We start from the raw sequence: 20,831 nt of genomic DNA, 5'->3' as shown, positions 1-20,831 counted from the left end.
TGAGAGCAGGAGGTCATTAACAACTCTTAAAAGAGCAGATTCAGTGCTATGAATATTGCGGAAGCCTGACTGAAAGGGTTCATAGAGATCATTATGAGCAAGGAAAGTATGAAGCTGAGAGGCTACAACTCGCTCCATTACTTTAGCTAAGAAAGGGAGATTAGAAATGGGTCTGTAATTAGACAGTGAAAGAGGATCTAGACCAGGTTTCTTTAGTATTGGTGTAACTGAAGAAATTTTGAGGGAGATGGGAACAGTGCCTAAAGCAAAACACTGATTAATCATATGCGCAATTAAAGGGGAGATAGCAGATACACAGGATTTAAAAAGTGCAGTGGGTGCACGGTCAAGCAGACATGAGGAGGAGGAGGACTTAGTCATGATTTCCGATACTTTAGAAGAATCAACAGGAGAGAAAGCAGAGAGACAGCAGTCAACTTTATGAGAAAGAGCTACTTGCGAGACAGAAGAATGAATTTCAGAATGAAAGTGTTGGTAAATACTGTCAATTTTATCCTTGAAAAAATCCAAAAAAGCCTGACACTGAGCAGGGGAACTGGGAGTGGTTGAGGAAGGAGGCTGAAGAAGTTTATTTATTGTATAAACAGAGTTTTGGGTCTATAGTTGCCACTCTTAATGATGTTAGCATAGTAAGAGGATCAGGCACCGTTAAGAGCATCCTTATACTTTACTATGGGTTCAGAGAAGAGTGAAAGATGAATAGTAAGGCCAGTTTTCTTATAAAGGCGCTCTAGCCGCCTTCCCTTGGCCTTCATGGCCCTAAGCTCAGAGGTGAACCAAGGAGAGGCACGATTTGTGGAGACCTGTCTAGTTTTAAGGGGAGAAAAAGTGTTGTGTGTTAGATATAATTTTATTGTAAATAGAAACTATATCATCAAGGGAGGAAACCTCAGCAAATTTACAAAAAGAAGAGAGGAGAGAGGCAGAGAAAGAATGCACATCAATAGAAGAAAGATTATGGAAAGAGACAGTAGAACACAGAGGAAGTTTAGAAGAAGGCACAGTGAGACAACTCTCAATCAACTTGTGGTCAGTAAAACCTACATCAGAACCCGATACAGATGCAATTTTTATACCAGTAGAGCAAAGCAAGTCAAGTATATAACCATGATTATGTGTGGGAAAGTCAACATGCTGAGTTAAACCAAAACATTCAAAGACAGTAAAGAGCTCATCAGTAAGGGAGCAACTAGTGTCAACAGGAATATTAAAGTCACCCAGAAGAATGATGGCAGTATAGGCAGATGAGGCTACAGTTAGCAGTTCATTCAGTTCAGACAGAAAAAGAGATGGCGATGATTTGGGAGGTCGATAGATTAAGAGCAGCAACATCGGTGTGGGAGTGGAGGTTTTCAAAGCCAGATATTCACAGGATGTAACATCATGAAAAACAATCTCTTTAAGTTTCAAGCCACATTGGAAAGCTGCAGCTAGACCTCCACCTTTCCATGTGAGACATGGCTTTGCATACTTGCCAACCCTCCTGATTTCGGCGGGAGGCTCCCGATTTTAGCCTCCGTCTTCCGCCTCCTGATCGTATTTGTTCAAAACTGGATAATCTCCCGGTTTTGGGAAATCCCTACCGCCAAGTTAAAAATACTCCCGATTATGTCCAATCAGAATCGTATGAGAAACACTGCTTGACATCAACTGATTTTTAACCAATCAACGAACAGACCGACAGTCACTTCCGTAATGTAGGATTCACCCAGGCTGTCCGACATTTTTTACAAGCAGTCATTCATCATGGCCACTAAACCCAATACCAAAAGGCAAAAATATGAATGCAAATACCAGGTTGCATGGGAGAATGAATTTCCATGGATAAGCAAATGTTCGACCAGCCAGACCAACGCATTTTGCAAGGTAAGACTACAAAGGAATTCATTTATCCCAATTATTCAATTGTGATTCAATTATCCCAATCTTATGGTGGGGTAAAAGTAGGTAAATTACATATTCTTCAAAACTACAATAACTCATTCAGACCCTTTTATGTAAATTCTTAATGTTATCTTATTTTTTTATTAAAAATAGTTGATAATTTGTACGTGTATGTAACAAGTACTTATGAGACATTGAAATTAACTTAAGATTTATATTGAGATTTGTTTTTTTGTAGTAAGAAATATAATTAAATTGCATATACAGTAGGATCTGCACCTCTGTATAAATGAAATGTATTTATCATATTGAAATGTTTTTAACTCTTCAGAATTTCTTTTTGCAGTTAAATCAAAATATAATGGACATCTCATCTCATCTCATTATCTCTAGCCGCTTTATCCTGTTCTACAGGGTCGCAGGCAAGCTGGAGCCTATCCCAGCTGACTACGGGCGAAAGGCGGGGTACACCCTGGACAAGTTGCCAGGTCATCACAGGGCTGACACATAGACACAGACAACCATTCACACTCACATTATAATGGACATTTGAGTGTGAAATTAAACTAGTCTTCTATACCATTTCAGAAACAAACTGTACAACTTCTAAAGTCTCATCTCATTATCTCTAGCCGCTTTATCCTTCTACAGGGTTGCAGGCAAGCTGGAGCCTATCCCAGCTGACTACGGGCAAAAGGCGGGGTACACCCTGGACAAGTTGCCAGGTCATCACAGGGCTGACACATAGACACAGACAACCATTCACACTCACATTATAATGGACATTTGAGTGTGAAATTAAACTAGTCTTCTATACCATTTCAGAAACAAACTGTACAACTTCTAAAGTGTTTAGTGAAATTTTGCATGACAGAGAATTTGTTTGATGAGTGTATTTGAATAGTGTGGTAGTGTCTTAGTGCTATTTTGAATTTATGTTTGAAAGTTTTAAGTGAAAGTTTACAAGTGAAATTATAAACATTCTTCTAAAGCATCACTTGTGTTATTTTCTGTGGGTCTCTGTATGTATACAATGTTCAGGCATGAGATTTTTCAGCTAAAAATCTGATTTAAGACTTCCCTTTCATTGTAATTATATTAAAATTCAAGACAAGAGTATTATTTCAGATTTTTCACTCTGAGCTCTCTCATGCCTGATACATGAATCCCATAACCTATAGTAATTGATAGAACAATATCAACAATTCAAAAACTCTTTAATTGTATAAATTTCAAATGGTTTGCAATTAACTGGGATCCACTGTTTTTATTGTTTCAACCGCCCATCATACCCTCGTCCAATTGAAAAGGTGCACTTTTCTCCCCCATGAGAATTTTGAAAAGTTGGCAAGTATGGCTTTGATATATGTGTGTATCCAGCTGGTGAAGACCTACAGTATTTAAATGTAGATAGTCCTCAGCCTGCTGCCATGTTTCCACCAGCAGAAGTATGTCCAGGGTCTTTTGGATAATTAGGTCATTAATGAGTGACACTTTGTTGGTGATGGAGCGGGAGTTTAAAAGGCCTATCTTCGCAGGAAACACAAGTGACAATCCAGAGACAGCAGAACATTGCAGTTTCCCAAGTGAGCGAAGAACACCATAATTAACTCCATGAGCGTTCTTGTTGACCTTGGCAATCCGATTGTGAGTCCATATGATGGGTATGGAAGACTCTGAAGCATAATGAGCAGTTGGAGAGCACGGAGACCGGTGAATGTACCGAGGGCAGCACGCGATTCCAATAGAGCGGCACAGATTAACTACTGGGGAATCCAAGCGGGGCCGTGCACTAAGGCTTTTTAATTCCTCCGGCGAGTAAGTGTAAAACATGGGTAAAAGCCCGGGCCACAAAACCAATACCCAGGCCCCACAGTCACGATCCAAGAACAGATGGATAGACGCAGTCCAATGATAAGCATAGTGGTTTATTGAAACAAATCCATTGAGCATATCAGGATCACCACACTGCAAAGCCACCTTAGCCTAACACCGCTCATAAACGTAGTCAAAACACCAGCGGTACTACACCCAGAGTACAGTGCAGGGAAGCAATTTGACTAACCAGCACATAAAACAAGGCAACAGTGTAGTAAGTGGTGCAAACTCACTCACCACTGCTGAAGTCAAGCAGGTGGAAAGAAAAGACGGGGCTCGCGGTGGGTTAGCTGCAGGTGTTGCAAAAAGCCGGTGTCAAAACCAAGCAAGAAGAGTCCGAAATTAACCAAAAAAAGAAACAAAATGGAATTCCAACACATTGCCAAAAATCAGAAGCACAGTTAGAGAAAACATAAAAAACAAAAAAGAAAGAAAACGCCGGCAAGAAGAGGCAGCAAACTCGCGCACTATGTACTCTCAACCGGAAAAAGGTAACTTATACGTCTGTGATGGCAGCATAAATGCAATAAAGTATACTGAGATTTTGGAGCAATACCGTGGTGCTTGAAAGTTTGTGAACCCTTTAGAATTTTCTATATTCTTGCATAAATATGACCGAAAACATCATCAGATTTTCACACAAATCCTAAAAGTAGATAAAGAGAACCCAGTTAAACAAATGAGACAAAAATATTATACTTGGTCATTTATTTATTGAGGAAAATGATCCAATATTACATATCTGTGAGTGGCAAAAGTATGTGAACCTCTAGGATTAGCAGTTAATTTGAAGGTGAAATTAGAGTCAGGTGTTTTCAATCAATGGGATGACAATCAGGTGTGAGTGGGCACCCTATTTTATTTAAAGAACAGGGATCTATCAAAGTCTGATCTTCACAACACATGCTTGTGGAAGTGTATCATGGCACAAACAAAGGAGATTTCTGAGGACCTCAGAAAAAGCGTTGTTGATGCTCATCAGGCTGGAAAAGGTTACAAAACCATCTCTAAAGAGTTTGGACTCCACCAATACACAGTCAGACAGACTGTGTACAAATAGAGGAAATTCAAGACCATTGTTACCCTCCCCAGGAGTGGCCGACCAACAAAGATCACTCCAAGAGCAAGGCATGTAATAGTCTGCAAGGCCACAAAGGACCCCAGGGTAACTTCTAAGCAACTGAAGGCCTCTCTCACATTGGCTGATGTTAATTTTCATGAGTCCACCATCAGGAGAACACTGAACAACAGTGGTGTGCATGACAGGGTTGCAAGGAGAAAGCCACTGCTCTTCAAAAAGAACATTGCTGCTTGTTTGCAGTTTGCTAAAGATCATGTGGACAAGCCAGAAGGCTATTGGAAAAATGTTTTGTGGACGGATGAGACCAAAATAGAACTTTTTGGTTTAAATGAGAAGTGTTATGTTTGGAGAAAGGAAAACGCTGCATTCCAGCATAAGAAACTTATCCCATCTGTGAAACATGGTGGTGGTAGTATCATGGTTTGGGCCTGTTTTGCTGCATCTGGGCCAGCAAATGTTCGAAAAAAAATCGAAATGTTGTGGAAGGACCTGAAGCGAGCAGTTCATGTGAGGAAACCCACCAACATCCCAGAGTTGAAGCTGTTCTGTATGGAGGAATGGGCTAAAATTCCTCTAAGCCGGTGTGCAGGACTGATCAACAGTTACCGGAAACCTTTAGTTGCAGTTATTGCTGCACAAGGGGGTCACACCAGATACTGAAAGCAAAGGTTCACATACTTTTGCCACTCACAGATATGTAATATTGGATAATTTTCCTCAATAAATAAATAACCAAGTATAATATTTTTGTCTCATTTGTTTAACTGGGTTCTCTTTATCTATTTTTAGGACTTGTGTGAAAATCTGATGATGTTTTAGGTCATATTTATGCAGAAATATAGAAAATTCTAAAGGGTTCACAAACTTTCAAGCACCGCTGTATATGCTGCCTTCAAGACAACATCTTTTCTAGGGACATTTCAACAAGACAATGTGAAACCACATTCTGCACACATTACAAAGGCATGGCTGCGGAAGAAGAAGGTGTCTGTCCCCAATAGAGAATGTGTGGTGAATTTTGAAACAAAAAATATGACCATGAAAACTCAGTAATGTTGCACACCTTAAGACCTGTTTACAGGAAGAATGGGACAAAATAACATCTGAAACGCTTCATCACTTGGTGTTTTCAGTCCCTAAACATCTTTTAAGCGTTGCGAGAAGGAATGGCAACATTATAAAGTGGTAAATACTTTACTGTCCCAACTTTTTTTGAAATGTATTGCAAGAATCAAAATTGAAACAAGTGTTTATTTTGAAAATGCAATACAATTCAGGCGATAAAATATCATATTACAGGTGTGTCTCAAAAAAATTACAATATTGTGAATGTTCCTTTTTTCATAATTTAATTCAAAAAGGTAAACTTTCACATATTCTATACTGATTATACGTAAAGTGAAATATTTCAAGCCATTTTTGTTTTAATTTTGATGATTATGGCTTATAGCTCATGAAAATCAGAAATCCAAGATCTCAAATTATTAGCGGAGCGCCATACCTAAGAAAAAATGGTAAACCCATCGAGTCAATTTTTTGTGGTTTGTCCGTGTCCGTGTACATGTACCACCACAGGAAGCCCAGTTTTGCTTTCGAAAAGTTTGCAAATGAAAAGGATCGAGAATAGTCGTTCTGTGTTGGTCCAAGTTAAGACCAGGGAATTCAAAGCTAGCAAATCATTGCAAAGTGTTTGCAAAAACCAACCAACTTTGTCAGGGTTTGTAAATTTCGAACGGCCGGGAGCAAGTGGCCGGTTAGTTGACTCGATGGGTTTACCATTTTTTCTTAGGTATGGTGCTCCACTCGCACGGGCCGAAATAAATAATAACAACTTCCATTTTAAAAGTATATGGAATTATACATCTGGAAATGATGGCAGAGGAGAACAAAGGAAAAAGAAAACGAATTTTAACAGAAGAAAAACTTAGAAGGAAAAACGTAAGCGAAGAAAGAAAACGAATTTTAACAGAAGAAGAAATGCTTAGAAGACGGGAAAGTGAAAAAGAAAGACTATCGACCAATCACAAAGTGAGACAATTATTTTGACAACTACCTGGTAGATGATTCTATGAGAGCTGTTAAGTGTGATGTCACTTGTAAGGAAAATTGACTTCCGGGTCCAAAATCAAAAGCTAAAACAAAAGAGACTGGCTATGATATAAGAAAATTCTACAAACCAGAAACAAATGGGAACTCTGCTTTTAGGCAGTGCCTAAATCTATATATTAGAATATTTCCTAAGGTCAATCTAAAAGGATTTACAATACAGAAATATCTAACTTATGAAAAGTATGTTCATTTACATACTCAGTACTTGGTTGAGGCTCCTTTACCATGAATTACTGCATCAATGTGGTGTGGCATGGAGATGATCAGCCTGTGGCACTGCTGAGGTGTTATTGATGCCCAGGTTGCTTTGATAGCGGCCTTCAGCTCATCTGTATTTTTGGGTCGGGTGTTTCTCATCTTCCTCTTGACAGTACCCCACAGATACTCTATGGGGTTCAGGTCAGGAAAGTTGGTCAGCACAGTAATGTCATGGTCAGCAAACCATTTGGTAGTAGTTTTGGTACTGTGGGCAGATGCTAAGTCCTGCTGGAAAAGGAAACTGGCATCTCCATAAAGCTTGTCAGCAGATGGAAGCATGAAGTGCTCTAAAATCTCCTGGTAGATGGTTACGTTGACTTTAGACTTGACAAAACACAGTGGACATCAGCAGATCACATGGCACCCCAAATCATCACAGACTGTGGAAACTTCACACTGGACTTCAAACGCCTTGGATTCTGTGCCTCTCCACTCTTCCTCCAGACTCTAGGACCTTGAGTTCCCAATGAAATGCAAAATTTACTTTCATCTGAAAAGAGGACTTTGGACCACTGAGTAACAGTGCAATTCTTTCTCTCCTTAGCCCAGGTAAGACGCTTCTGACGTTGTTTCTGGTTCAGGAGTGGCTTGATATTAGGAATGCGACAGTTGTAGCTCCTTTCCTAAAGACATCTGTGCGTGGTGGCTCTTGATGCACTGACACAAGTGTCAGTCCACTCCTTGTGAAGCTCTCTCAAAATTTTGAATTGACTTTTCTTGACAATCCTCTCAAGGCGGCGGTCATCTCTGTTGTTGTGCACCTTTTCAGCAATTACCTTCTGTGGCTTACCCTCCTTGTGGAGGGTGTTGATGATCATCTTCTGAACAACCGTCAAGTCAGCAGTCTTCCCCATGATTGTGGTTGCGTGTACTGAACTGGACCGAGAGATACACGATTTGAATAATAATTTACTCAAACTCAAAATGAAATATTCTAATATGTTGAAATTTTTTTGCACTGTAGGCCATAATTATCAGAATTAAAATAGAAAAATGTTTGAAACATTCTAGTTTACAGATAATGAATCTAGAATCTATTAAATTTTCACTTTCTTAAATAACTGATGGAAAATATCGAACCTTTTCACAATAACAAATTTTTTGAGATACACCTGTAATGTGGGGCGGCATGGTGGTGTAGTGGTTGGCGCTGTTGCCTCACAGTAAGAAGGTCTGGGTTCGAGCCCCGTGGCCGGCGAGGGCCTTTCTGTGCGGAGTTTGCATGTTCTCCCCGTGTCTGCGTTGGTTTCCTCCAGGTGCTCTGGTTTCTCCCACAGTCCAAAGACATGCAGGTTAGGTTAACTGGTGACTCTAAATTGACTGTAGGTGTGAATGGTTGTCTGTGTCTATGTGTCAGCCCTGTGATGACCTGGCAACTTGTCCAGGGTGTACCCTGCCTTTCGCCCGTAGTCAGCTGGGATAGGCTTCACCTTGCCTGCGACCCTGTAGAACAGGATAAAGCGGCTAGAGATGATGAGATGAGACCTGTAATGTGCTGTTGTATTGTTTTTTGTGCAATACAGATCCGAGATGATTTACAAATCATTGTTTTCGGTTTTAATGTCAATTTCAACATACTCATCCCAACTTTGTCTGATTTGGAGTTGTAGAATCTTTGAAATATTTACATGGATTTCATAATTTCTTAGTATTTGGTTTGTCCCTTTTTTGCTTTCATAACAGTGGCATGGACTCAAGCTGGCATGGACTCAACAAGTTTGTGCAAAAGTTATGACCCATTTTAGAGAAATCCATTAGAGTGTTGTCTGAACACATGCTTCAGTAAAAGAAACTGAAGCAACCCTAGGCATGAGGAAAATCTGTCCATTTTTTCTACAAAGCAGTTAACATGGTCAATATTAGAAATTTGCTTTTATTTAAATAGGGACCTACAAATAGTGCAACATCTTGAATATTAAATATTCAAGATATTGAAGATTTACTTTCTGTATTTTACATATTTCTAAGACCATTTTTTTTTCCTAATTTTAAATGAAAAAATACATTTTCAATATGGTCTCAAACTTTTAGGCACCACTGTATGTTATTATAGTCAGTATATAGAGTAGCTGAGAGGAAGTGGTGGGATTAGGATCAGCCATCCATTGTGTCCAGTGAACATGCTTTCTTTTTTTTTCAGGTGGGCGGATGAAGTAAGATATAAAAGATGCAGTCATTCATGTTAGTAGTAAAACAGACTGCAGACATTTACCCTTTAATGTATAAATGATTTTCAAACATATACAGGGTCTTCAGATGTTCTTATTATTTAAAATTGCATGTCATTTTGAATGTATAAATATTTATTACATTAAAAAAGTAAACAGAACATCCATGTGCAAGAATACAAAATGTGTTAATCATCAAAAAAGGTTAACATTCTGGTCTAAAATAGTCTGGAGACTAACAGAAATCAGGATATTAATTTATGTTAAATTACAGTAATGGTCTTCAGTGATCCTGAGGTGTGATTTACATCTTATACTTAATTTGACGACCATCAGGGTAGCTACTATGCATGAAAGAGTTGAAACAAAATTTATTTCAGAATCTGTTTTATAAAAATTCTGTGTATGAAAGCTTGACTCTCGATTTCAGTTACACAGTGAAGCTGAACTCCTCACGCCTCCTGTAATGAGAGGCTTAGGATAAGAGTCAGACTGCTCTTACCATTCAGAGCACTGGCATATGGACTCATTACAGATGTGGTCACAGTTATAAAAATGGTGCCTGCTCCTGCAAGGGGCAGCTGTGAACAAATACCGAATGATCATGTGACCAGCCAAGATCACTGCACCCACTGACAGTGAGCTATTATTCACCAAAACTCTGTTGGACTTTAGAGCATTAGGTGAATGGATGTATAATTGAATTTGGCTCCAGATTAAAGTCTATGTGCAATTCTTCCAAATATGGAGATCATTCTGCTAAGTGCAGTCCTCTTGATCAGTCCACGAAACTCACATTTAATACACCTACAGTGCACTGACGCACACAGGCAGAATGATGTGAACATCACTGAGGCATAAAAATACCTCAGTCGCACTGCTTTGTTATTTATTTTCCACTAGTGGCCAAAAAGTAATTACATGAGGCCCGACAATTCAGAACAATGTTTCCTACCTCTGCTGAGTTGTACATTGTGTACAGTACATCTGCTCCAACTCTGACAAAACACTCACAGGCAGGTAGGTGGCTGTGATGGTTTTGGGAAATAAGTAATCTTCTAATCTTATTAATGTCATGCATTTGTATTGATTGCTAGACATTTCTTTCTTAAATGCCCACTGGTCAGAAGCTATAAGGATGAATTTGTGCATCACAATACCTCCAGTCTGAGCCTTAAGTATGTTTCATCTAATTCATAATCAGACCATAAGTGATTTTAACTAAGCCTTGCGATGGATCTACACAGATAGAACAAGACATTAGAGCAGCCATGAACAGTTTGAGGTTTAAAAGGATCACAGAGCAGAACAGTGCTTAGCAAAAGAAATAGTGCTCAATTTCCTGTAGACCTACTTGTAGAAGTGTACCAGGGGTTAAGCAGCACCACCTGTAGTGTTCCCCCCCCCCTCAAATGCAACTCCAGCATCGCATTAGAGCTTACAGTCAACCATAAAATACATCAGCATTCACACATCTGAGAAGGCAATCATCAATTCAGATATACCAAAGATCATCTGTGACATTAGTAGTGTATAAAGTGTAGCTGTGCCACTATAATGGCTAGTAAAGAAGATAAAGCAGCATGACAAACAAAAAAGTATCAATGTCAACTGAGCACATTCATATAACCTAACAAGGGTGAATAGGCCCAGCATAAAATATAGCCATATTCAGACTTCTCGTTTGTGATATTGCCTCTAAATGCTTTCTATTTCAGCAGGCTATGCTATAACCACAGCAGGCTTGCCTGATATGATGGGGGCCAGGCGGAATATGTCAGACAGACGGCTGTTCACTGGCTCGTATGGAGAGTCCTCCAGCAAATCATTGCCTGGAAAATGAGAACAAACAACTCAATTAGCGCACTAGAAAACAACACCAGGAGAAGTGCCAGGAGGCTGCATAGCGCAGTTGCAAAGCATTACATACATGAACACAGCTTGCAGAATTACTACCCCAATTTAGATGGAAATTTGCTCTAGAGTCATATATTCTCAATTACCACTGATCCTCTGTTCAAAAGTTTTTCACGTCAAGGTCAAAATGCTGATTACTTCCAGACACATAAAAGCAGAGTGCTTTTGTCATGCATGATACGTTTAACAGCAAAACTCTTCATCTTCATAAACGAGGAACTAATTATGATTTCAAGCCAAACAGCCATTTTTACAAACCCTGTAAACTGTGATAGACACTCCAAAAGATGCGCAGGCACTTCTTCTCTTTCTTCATGCCTCTCTTGCATTTGCAGTTATATAGAAAGCTCTGTCTCATGGACTCCATGGCATTCCTGCACTCGTCTTGTGCCTCGGGCTCAGTTAGTGCACTGAAGTTGCCCCCTGTACCCGCCAAACACTGCCTCATTGTGCGGAAAGCTGAGCTGCAGCCATAACGGCCCAGGCACTGCTCATGAGCCCGGACACAGTCCAGCCGTGATGCTCGAGTCTGCGCCAGCTCAGCACATACTGACATGTGTAGTACATCTGCACAAAACAGGATTAATCTGTGTATCAGTATTCCAAGAAATATGTGGAAGAATAAATGTGGCAGGAAACCATAGCCTATTATTGTTCTGTATACCAAAGTACAGGTGATGAATACCTGCACATATGTACTATATACTATATCAAAATATACCTTAGAAAATTAGAATAATGTAATTTTTTTTAAATATCTGCAAAGAATTATTTACCTAAGATAAAAATAACATATTCCAAACTAAATATTTATGATAAAGAAAATATTCATGCAGGAAAACTAGCCTATTTGAAAGCAAAATTCCAACAGAAACATGGAAACAGGTTTCACTGATCCAACTCAGAAGTCATTGAGCCTACATGTGCTCTTTACTGTAAGTATGTTACTTTAACAGGCTACACGACCGAACCTTTGGACACATGTAATGCCAACTTACCCAGAAGAGGAAACAATATCCAAAAACTTAAGAAGGTCATCGTGGCTTTTATTGTGGTCCCTTTTTAACAGTGTTGTAACTTTGTTATAAACTGCTGGACATCTCGGTTTCCTGGGTAAATCCTTTGCGCGCTGATTGCGCACCGCACCAGTAACAGTGGCCACACATAGCGCAGCTGTACATCCAGTCTGACAGTCCGATCTGAGCTCGATGTTGTGTTGGGACACCTCCTAGTGCAAACACGATCACGTCCCCGGGTATTACAAACCACAGCGATCCAGTGTGAAGTACAGACACCAGTGCGTAACGGACATCCCCGCTCTCTTTCCTATAGTGCCATGTCCTCAGCAAAAGCAGAAAGCGAAGTGCTTTGATAGCAGCACAAACTGTTCATTTTCGTCTCAGTTTGTATCTAAGCGTGGTTTGCTTTGGAGTTTGGAGAGCTGTGGCACTGGCTCTGTGCGCCCGGACTTTCAGCGCCTCTTCATCTCACCACACTTTTTTTTTTTCCGACTCTAGTTTGTCCCGACGCGCTGGTTCTAACCTAGTTGTGACTAATTCTTGATACTAGACTCATGTTATTTCCACTGTTCAGCTTGTGAAGCCCGAGCCGGAGCAGTTCCAACCCTGTCTAGTGTCCCACAGGGGCTCAGTGGCACTGCGCTCTCTGACATATACGCATCGCGTCATCTTCCCGACTCTGCTTTGGGATTGGTTACTGTCCGGACCACTTTCACTCTGCTGCCCTTCCTGCTGAATTATCTTGCATTGCTTTTGGCTAAGTTAGATTCGCGTTATGGTTAGCCCTGGAAAGAGAGCAATAGCGTCACCTGCTTGTGATAGATCTCCCATTTCCCACCCAACATTCGCCTATAAACCTGTAGCCTACAGTATGTATAGCACACAACAGTTTATCATTCACTCACAGTGAAGGTAATAACACACCTCAGGAGCTATAAACATTATTTAACTTCAGTCAATGTACTGTAAAAACTAGTGTATATGACATTCATTAATTTTGTATTAGACACCCGTGTGTGTGTGTGAGAGAGAGCATGATTTATTATATCACATGTATATCAAATATACAGAGTGTGTTATATAGAAAGGGATATCTGGCAGGCGGCACGGTGGTGTAGTGGTTAGCACTGTCGCCTCACAGCAAGAAGGTTCTGGGTTCGAGCCCAGTGGCCAACAGAGGGCCTTTCTGTGTGGAGTTTGCATGTTCTCCCCATGTCTGTGTGGGTTTCCTCCGGGTGCTCTGGTTTCTCCCATAGTCCAAAGACATGCAGGTTAGGTTAACTGGTGACTCTAAATTGACCGTAGGTGTGAATGGTTGTTTGTCTCTGTGTGTCAGCCCTGCGATGATCTGGCGACTTGTACCCTGCCTCTCACCCATAGTCAGCTGGGATAGGCTCCAGCTTGCCTGCGATCCTGTATAGGATAAGTGGTTACAGAGAATGGATGGATATCTGGCAGTTTTGTGAAAAATCAGAAAAGTGTTTAGGTTTAGGGATTTATTTAGCTATAGCTGAGCTGCATTATTATCTATGACAGAAGAAGGCCCTCACAAAGATAATAAGGTGTGTGTGTGTGTGTGTGTGTGTGTGTGTGTGTGAGAGAGAGAGAGAGATAGAGAGATACATTTTTATTTTTCCCCAAAGACAAAAGTGAACACAAGCCATGTATCATGTGTGTGTGTGTGTGTGTGTGTGTATAATATATATATATATATACACACACACACACACACACACACACACACTGTGCCTACTGCTGAAAAGAAAAAGGTTAAATCTGGAGGATTTAAGGTTAAATCTGGAGGTGCTTCTGGAGGAACACTTAAAGGGTTAGAGTTAGAGTGTTGCAAGTAGATCACTCAACTATCCAAAGAACCCTTGAGGAACTTTCACATTTAAATACACTATAAAACTGTGTCATGTCTGAAAGGTTCCACACTGGTTTAAATACTGTAACTTGGCCATGAGCGTAGCAAGTTCTGTTAGTGCAAATAAGAATTTAGTCACACTAAAAGTCTCTCTCATGATTTTATTATGCAAAATATTCTACAAAGACATATTCATGGACCAATTGGTCTAATTTGTCATGTTTAATATTTACCTTCATTACTGTGACTATACTATCAAGAACTAGAAGGCTGTCTTGTTTAAACAGTCATTCTTTTCATTGGTAATACAGATGCACACTGATGTGTTTTGCATCTATAGCATTAATACTGCATGAAATGTCACAGCTATTTAACACGAGTTATATATTTTATATAATGACTCAAGAGCCAGTCCACTTTATCGCCTCCAGATCTTCACTCTGCTTTAATTGCCTTCCAGTAGCATGTTAGCAAGCGAAAATATATCCAAGATTTCCTGTTTTATGAAGTTCACAAAAGCATAACACATTTGTGATTGATATTGATTGTCAGCTAAAAATATAAAAAATTAGGTAAATAAAATTTCATTAAACATTACACTTTCTGAAAGAAGCCAATAAGTAGCCTAATCAATATTTAAAGCCAATTTTGGAAATGAGTGGCATCCTGCTGAAAAAGCCTTCTAGGAAATGAAGTCTGTTGTACCATGAATCAAGAAACATTGCTGCAGAGCCTAATCAATGATCAGACAGAAAGAGTAAGTGAGCATCATTTTAAAAGACTGTTAATTAAAGATAATCAAGCTCTTTATCTCCACTGTCCAGTCCTGGTGTTTTATCCGGCTTTATTTTATGGTCTGGCCATATATACTGTATACAATGTTGTTAATGTGTGGTATATGTGTGTAATCTTAACAGGCCTTTTATCTAATCTCATCTCATTATCTCTAGCCGCTTTATCCTTCTACAGGGTTGCAGGCAAGCTGGAGCCTATCCCAGCTGACTACGGGCGAAAGGCGGGGTACACCCTGGACAAGTCGCCAGGTCATCACAGGGCTGACACATAGACACAGACAACCATTCACACTCACATTCACACCTACGGTCAATTTAGAGTCACCAGTTAACCTAACCTGCATGTCTTTGGACTGTGGGGGAAACCGGAGCACCCGGAGGAAACCCACGCGGACACGGGGAGAACATGCAAACTCCGCACAGAAAGGCCCTCGCCGGCCACGGGGCTCGAACCCGGACCTTCTTGCTGTGAGGCGACAGCGCTAACCACTACACCACCGTGCCGCCCCATCTTTTGAAGCTAATAAGACAAAAAAAAAAAAAAAAACCAGCAACAACAACAACAATGCAACTGGTCATGCTACGAATAAAGAAAGACCTCTGTCCTGAAAACAGCAGAAAATGCACTGTTACAAAGTACTGATGCTATAGACTCCTTGCATAAATGTCAAATACACAAATGACATACTAACTCATAAATATAACCCTATAACTTAAATTACAGCCAGAACTACTGCCGGAGGCATGCTGTAAATTAATCAACACCTTTGTGTTGTTTCCCTACATGACTCTTGCATGGCCCTGTGATGACCTGGCGACTTGTCCAGGGTGTACCCCGCCTTTCGCCCATAGTCAGCTGGGATAGGCTCCAGCTTGCCTGCGACCCTGTAGAAGGATAAAGCGGCTAGAGATAATGAGATGAGAGATGAGACTCTTGCATGTTTCACCCACATGTATGCCTATGCATAATCAGAGTTTTTTTTTCTTCAGGAAACGAATCAACCACTTAACAGGAAACGTCAGTGTCATTATACAGTATCACACATAGTTCAACCTCCCTATTTAAACCACTGTCTCATGTTAAGAGGTTGGTTAGTTTCATCAAAGCAAATAATCAGGGTAATTGAAGGCCACCCTACAATCAATCGCAAGTTTGAGTGCAAAATCAATTGTGTGTATCCGCAGGATTACATTAGTACAGTAATAATGGAGAGCTTTTTTCTGTTGCACACTAATTTATGTGACTATGTGAACTTTAAATAAGACAACACACATTAAGATTGTAATTTATGTGTTGTGAAGGGTGAAGAGATGATCTAAACAACTTCCTTGTGTGTGTGTATGTGTGTGTGTGTGTGTGTGTGTGCAAAAGACACACACTGAGAAAGAAGCAAAAAGTTATGAGTTATGAGGACTGTGAAAATGTTTTTTTCTATCCTTTTTTTTTGTTAATTTTCATGTGCATTAATCACATCTATAGTTGAGTGAGATACTTCAGGAACACTCATCTCATCTCATTATCTGTAGCCACTTTATCCTGTTCTACAGGGTTGCAGGCAAGCTGGAGCCTAACCCAGCTGACTACGGGTGAAAGGCGGGGTACACCCTGGACAAGTCGCCAGGTCATCACAGGGCTGACACATAGACACAGACAACCATTCACACTCACATTCACACCTACGGTCAATTTAGAGTCACCAGTTAACCTAACCTGCATGTCTTTGGACTGTGGGAGAAACCGGAGCACCCAGAGGAAACCCACACGGACACGGGGATAACATGCAAACTCCGCACAGAAAGGCCCTCGCCGGCCATGGGGCTCGAACCCGGACCTTCTTGCTGTGAGGCGACAGCGCTAACCACTACACCACCGTGCCGCCCCTACTTCAGGAACACATTATACACATTTGATGTTCCCACATACATACTATAACACTGCCAGGATGTTATACCAGCAAGTCTCATCAGACAGAGTGCTACATTGCCCTTCTATGCAAGTGGTGATAAAAGTAAAATCAATGTGAGATTTGTGGTAGGAAGTATCATATATGGTGTTTCAATTATCCAGGCAGGATGAGAGGAAAAATCATATTCTGCATGCGTCAAACCCACAAATCTTTTCTTGAGTGTCCAGTATGAAGGATAATTATTCACTGTTGCATTAATCACACTTTGAAGCACATGCTGTATAAGCAGTCTGAGATATTGATTCAGAGTAATTTAAACAATGCTATCTGTATAGCTAATTGATTTCTCATTTCAGATTCAGGATCGACATGTAATTAGACCTGGTCCTCACTACAGCCGATTACTCCTCCTGCTGTGATTCCATTAGAATGTACAGTATTCATATGAAGAGAAAGGATTAATGTTCCCCTTCACAATGTCGCCTGTATAATAATAATAGCAGGGAAATTTCTCACTGAAAAGCCGTGTGTGTGTGTCTGTGTGTGTGTACCATTTTTCAGTGTGAAACCACCGTTGTGAAACATGCTGGTCGGTGGAATTTATTTACATTTGTATGTATGTATGTATGTATGTATGTATGTAAATTTAGTAAAATACTAAGAGCATAGTCTGCAAACCAACACTCTAGAAAAACAAATTATACTCAAAATAAAATAGGAGATGTGAAATACACCCTTGTAAAATGCCTATAGAGAGCCATCCAGGGGAATGAAATTATACCATGTGGCCAGTAGTCCCGCCTTTTGGAGGGATTGTGCCACAATCATTGTGGCTGCTACACCACTGGAATGACATCATGACCTCTATTTGGTGGACTCTCCCCCCCCCCCCCCCCCCCCAATTGTAAAGCGACCTTGGGTTTTGAGAAAGGCGCTATACAAATTGAAATAAATGAGGGGTGGTGTTTCAGATTATATACACAAAATTTTGACTTCTGAATTTTCTTACTCTCATCCAGTCGTTTTATGCCAATATATAAAAACTCTTCATGCAAAATTTTATTGAAATCAACATATTTTTAGAAGTGCCTCAAAGAGGTTAATATGTATTTCAGTGACTTATTTTTAATGTATGTATGTATGTATGTAAATTTAGGAAAATACTGAGCATAGTCTGCAAACCAACACTATAGAAAAACAAATTATACTCAAGTTAAAATAGGAGATATGAAATACACCCTTGTAAAATGCCTATAGAGAGCCATCCAGGGGAACAAAATTATACCCTGTGGCCAGGAGAGTGATATTTAAACATATAAAACTTAAACAAACTCACGCTAATAATTACATTAAAAAATCAAAATGTAGTCACAGATGAGCATTATCACAGGTAATTACAGATAATTTGATATCACAGATAAGCTGCATCACAGATCGGTAATAGTAAAAATACAAAAAATATGACTGTAAATAAGCTAATAAAAGCATGCAGCTCTGTAAAAATACACAAAACAAGTAAATATGTATATATGTAAATAAAAAATAATGCTAAACACATTAAACAAGTAGTATTAGACATTAAAATGCAATTTATACTTCCAGGGAGTGAAACAACACAGGAAATTATTCCCCAATGTTAAGAAGTCAACAACTTTGTTGTAAATATTCTTAATATATATCATTGTTACTTAAAATTCAAAGTAAACTGTTATACATCTGAATGCTGCTATATCTGAAAACTTTGTCCTTGTTGAGCCACCTCTCCTTTGTGTTGGATTGTAATAAAATTTTGTCTTTTTTATTTTGGTATTAAATGGAATCATTTAAGAGGTTGAGAGATTACATTTTCAAATTTTCATTTTTTGAAACACACTAATGCGAGGTGGGTGTTGGATTGTCCTAAAATTGCCTCTGTGTGTGTGCGTGCAGCCCTGTGATAGACTGGCATCTCATTCAGGGTGTTTTCCCCTCTCATGTCCATTGTTCTCAGTATATGCTTCAGATTCACTGCAACACTGACTAAGACAAAGCACTCACAATGCATGAATAAAAAATGGAGTCAAGGCCACTAATATGACTAACCTAAACAAAACCCCCCACCAAACCCCCTCCCCCAATCCTGACAAAAAATCTGGATCTAAAGTAATGCCTGTAATTGAATGAATTGATCTATGAACAAATAAATTTCCTCAATCATACTTCATTTGTGGGGCGGCACGGTGGTGTAGTGGTTAGCACTGTCGCCTCATAGCAAGAAGGTTCTGGGTTCGAGCCCAGTGGCCAACAGGGGCCTTTCTGTGTGGAGTTTGCATGTTCTCCCCTTGTCTGTGTGGATTTTCTCCGGGTGTTCCGGTTTCCCCCACAGTCCAAAGACATGCAGGTTAGGTTAATTGGTGGCTCTAAATTGACCGTAGGTGTGAATGAGAGTGTGAATGGTTGTTTGTCTCTATGTGTCAGTCTTGTGATGACCTGGCAACTTGTCCAGGGTGTACCCCGCCTTTCGCCCATAGTCAGCTGGGATAGGCTCCAGCTTGCCTGCCACCTTTACTGGCTATTTCCATGTATCTCCAGTACTGTAGTGCATGATGGATGGATATGGCAGTGATATGCACATACTTTGCGAGGTGTGATGTAAAAACAAGTCACATGGTCACGTTTCAGATATGTATCTTATCAATGATCACATGACAGTAGCTTAGATCTGAGTGTAAAATGGCCTCATGGTGCACATCCTGTAGTATGCAGTGTGCTCCATCTAGTGGCCACAATTTGAAGAACAACTTGTCAAGCAATGCACCTTCAATAACATTACCTAACCAAAGATCTAAGCATTCAGTGAGCAGTTATCTTTATGACCTTTATGATCTGAACTAATGTACAAGCAACCTGTATGAGCTGCACAGTGTTTAGATTTCATTCTGTGAGCATAATTTGCATCAAATTTCAGTCACGGCATGCCTCTGACACATACAGAAAAGGCTATGAGTGTCATCCTACTGCCAGATAAACAAGAGTCCTTCAGCTTTCAGGGACACCCCACTGAGACAAGAGCTATCATCTACCACCATGTTGCTGCTGCAAACTGCAATCACCCACAATCTCCAGCTATGTTTCTTTGAATGCTCTTTTGCCATACACAGCTCATCCCCTTCTACCCTTTTGCTCAAAATAATGGAATTCTCTCTCTCTCTCTCTCTCTCTCTCTCTCTCTCTCTCATCCAGTATGGCTGGTAAAATGCAATCTTCTGCTTGCTTGTCAACAGATGGCAGTGTTGTACAATGTGGCACACTGGGATCTACATTCGTATCACGAATAAGTATGATGTAAGAAGACATCTCCCATATGTCCATGCTCAGATGATGTCCAATTTCTCGTTAGCTGTTGGTTACTAGAAGCATACAGCTGTTTAGATTTCACAGCGCTGTTTTTTTTCCCTGTGCTTTTGCACTTAGTCAGTCAGAGCTTATAGAAAGATGGTAATTAGCTTATTTCCCCTCCCACTAAGATGTGAAATCTGAAACCTTGGAGATACTACCAAACCAACACCACACCATCTAGGAATTTCCTGAAATGTCACATTGTTCTGACTTATCTTCATGGTTGAAATGCGTTGCCTACAATGGCAGTATCACTGGAAGAACAGTGATAATATCTTGACTCCATCTAAGATAATATTTTATCTTAGATGGAGTCAAGAGAAAACAGCTGATCTCTTTTACCAGGTGCTCATGTCTTTTCTTCCTCCCTACTGTTCCTGCAATATTATATTCTGTATTCCCCACCACTTTTAATCAGCTGAGAACTGATCGCAAGTAATAGGACACACATAAAGACAAATGGCTGCCCCCTCCACAGAGATGTGCTTCAGTTCCAGGTGATCACATCATGTTTTCCTTGTTACATGCACAAAGCTCCAGGGAGAAACAT

General features: G+C 40.1%; 1 protein-coding gene across 1 annotated transcript in view; it reads right to left on the bottom strand.

Moving 5' to 3' along the window:
• The window catches only part of gfra1b (gdnf family receptor alpha 1b), a 102,751-nt gene extending 89,917 nt beyond the window's left edge, over positions 1-12,834 (bottom strand). Inside the window, exons 1-4 of the mRNA XM_060939919.1 lie at positions 12,315-12,834; positions 11,575-11,883; positions 11,134-11,231; positions 4,286-4,287 (exon numbers count right to left, since the gene is read on the bottom strand). Of these exons, the coding sequence (XP_060795902.1) occupies positions 4,286-4,287; positions 11,134-11,231; positions 11,575-11,883; positions 12,315-12,354 (449 nt within the window). The 5' untranslated portion in view covers positions 12,355-12,834. The remainder of the gene's footprint in view (positions 1-4,285; positions 4,288-11,133; positions 11,232-11,574; positions 11,884-12,314) is intronic.
• Positions 12,835-20,831: the final 7,997 nt, after the last annotated feature.

This window comes from Neoarius graeffei, chromosome 14 (assembly GCF_027579695.1).
Source record: "Neoarius graeffei isolate fNeoGra1 chromosome 14, fNeoGra1.pri, whole genome shotgun sequence".
In the NCBI taxonomy this organism is placed as follows: domain Eukaryota; kingdom Metazoa; phylum Chordata; class Actinopteri; order Siluriformes; family Ariidae; genus Neoarius; species Neoarius graeffei.
This window is presented reverse-complemented; position numbering and strand designations above follow the sequence as displayed.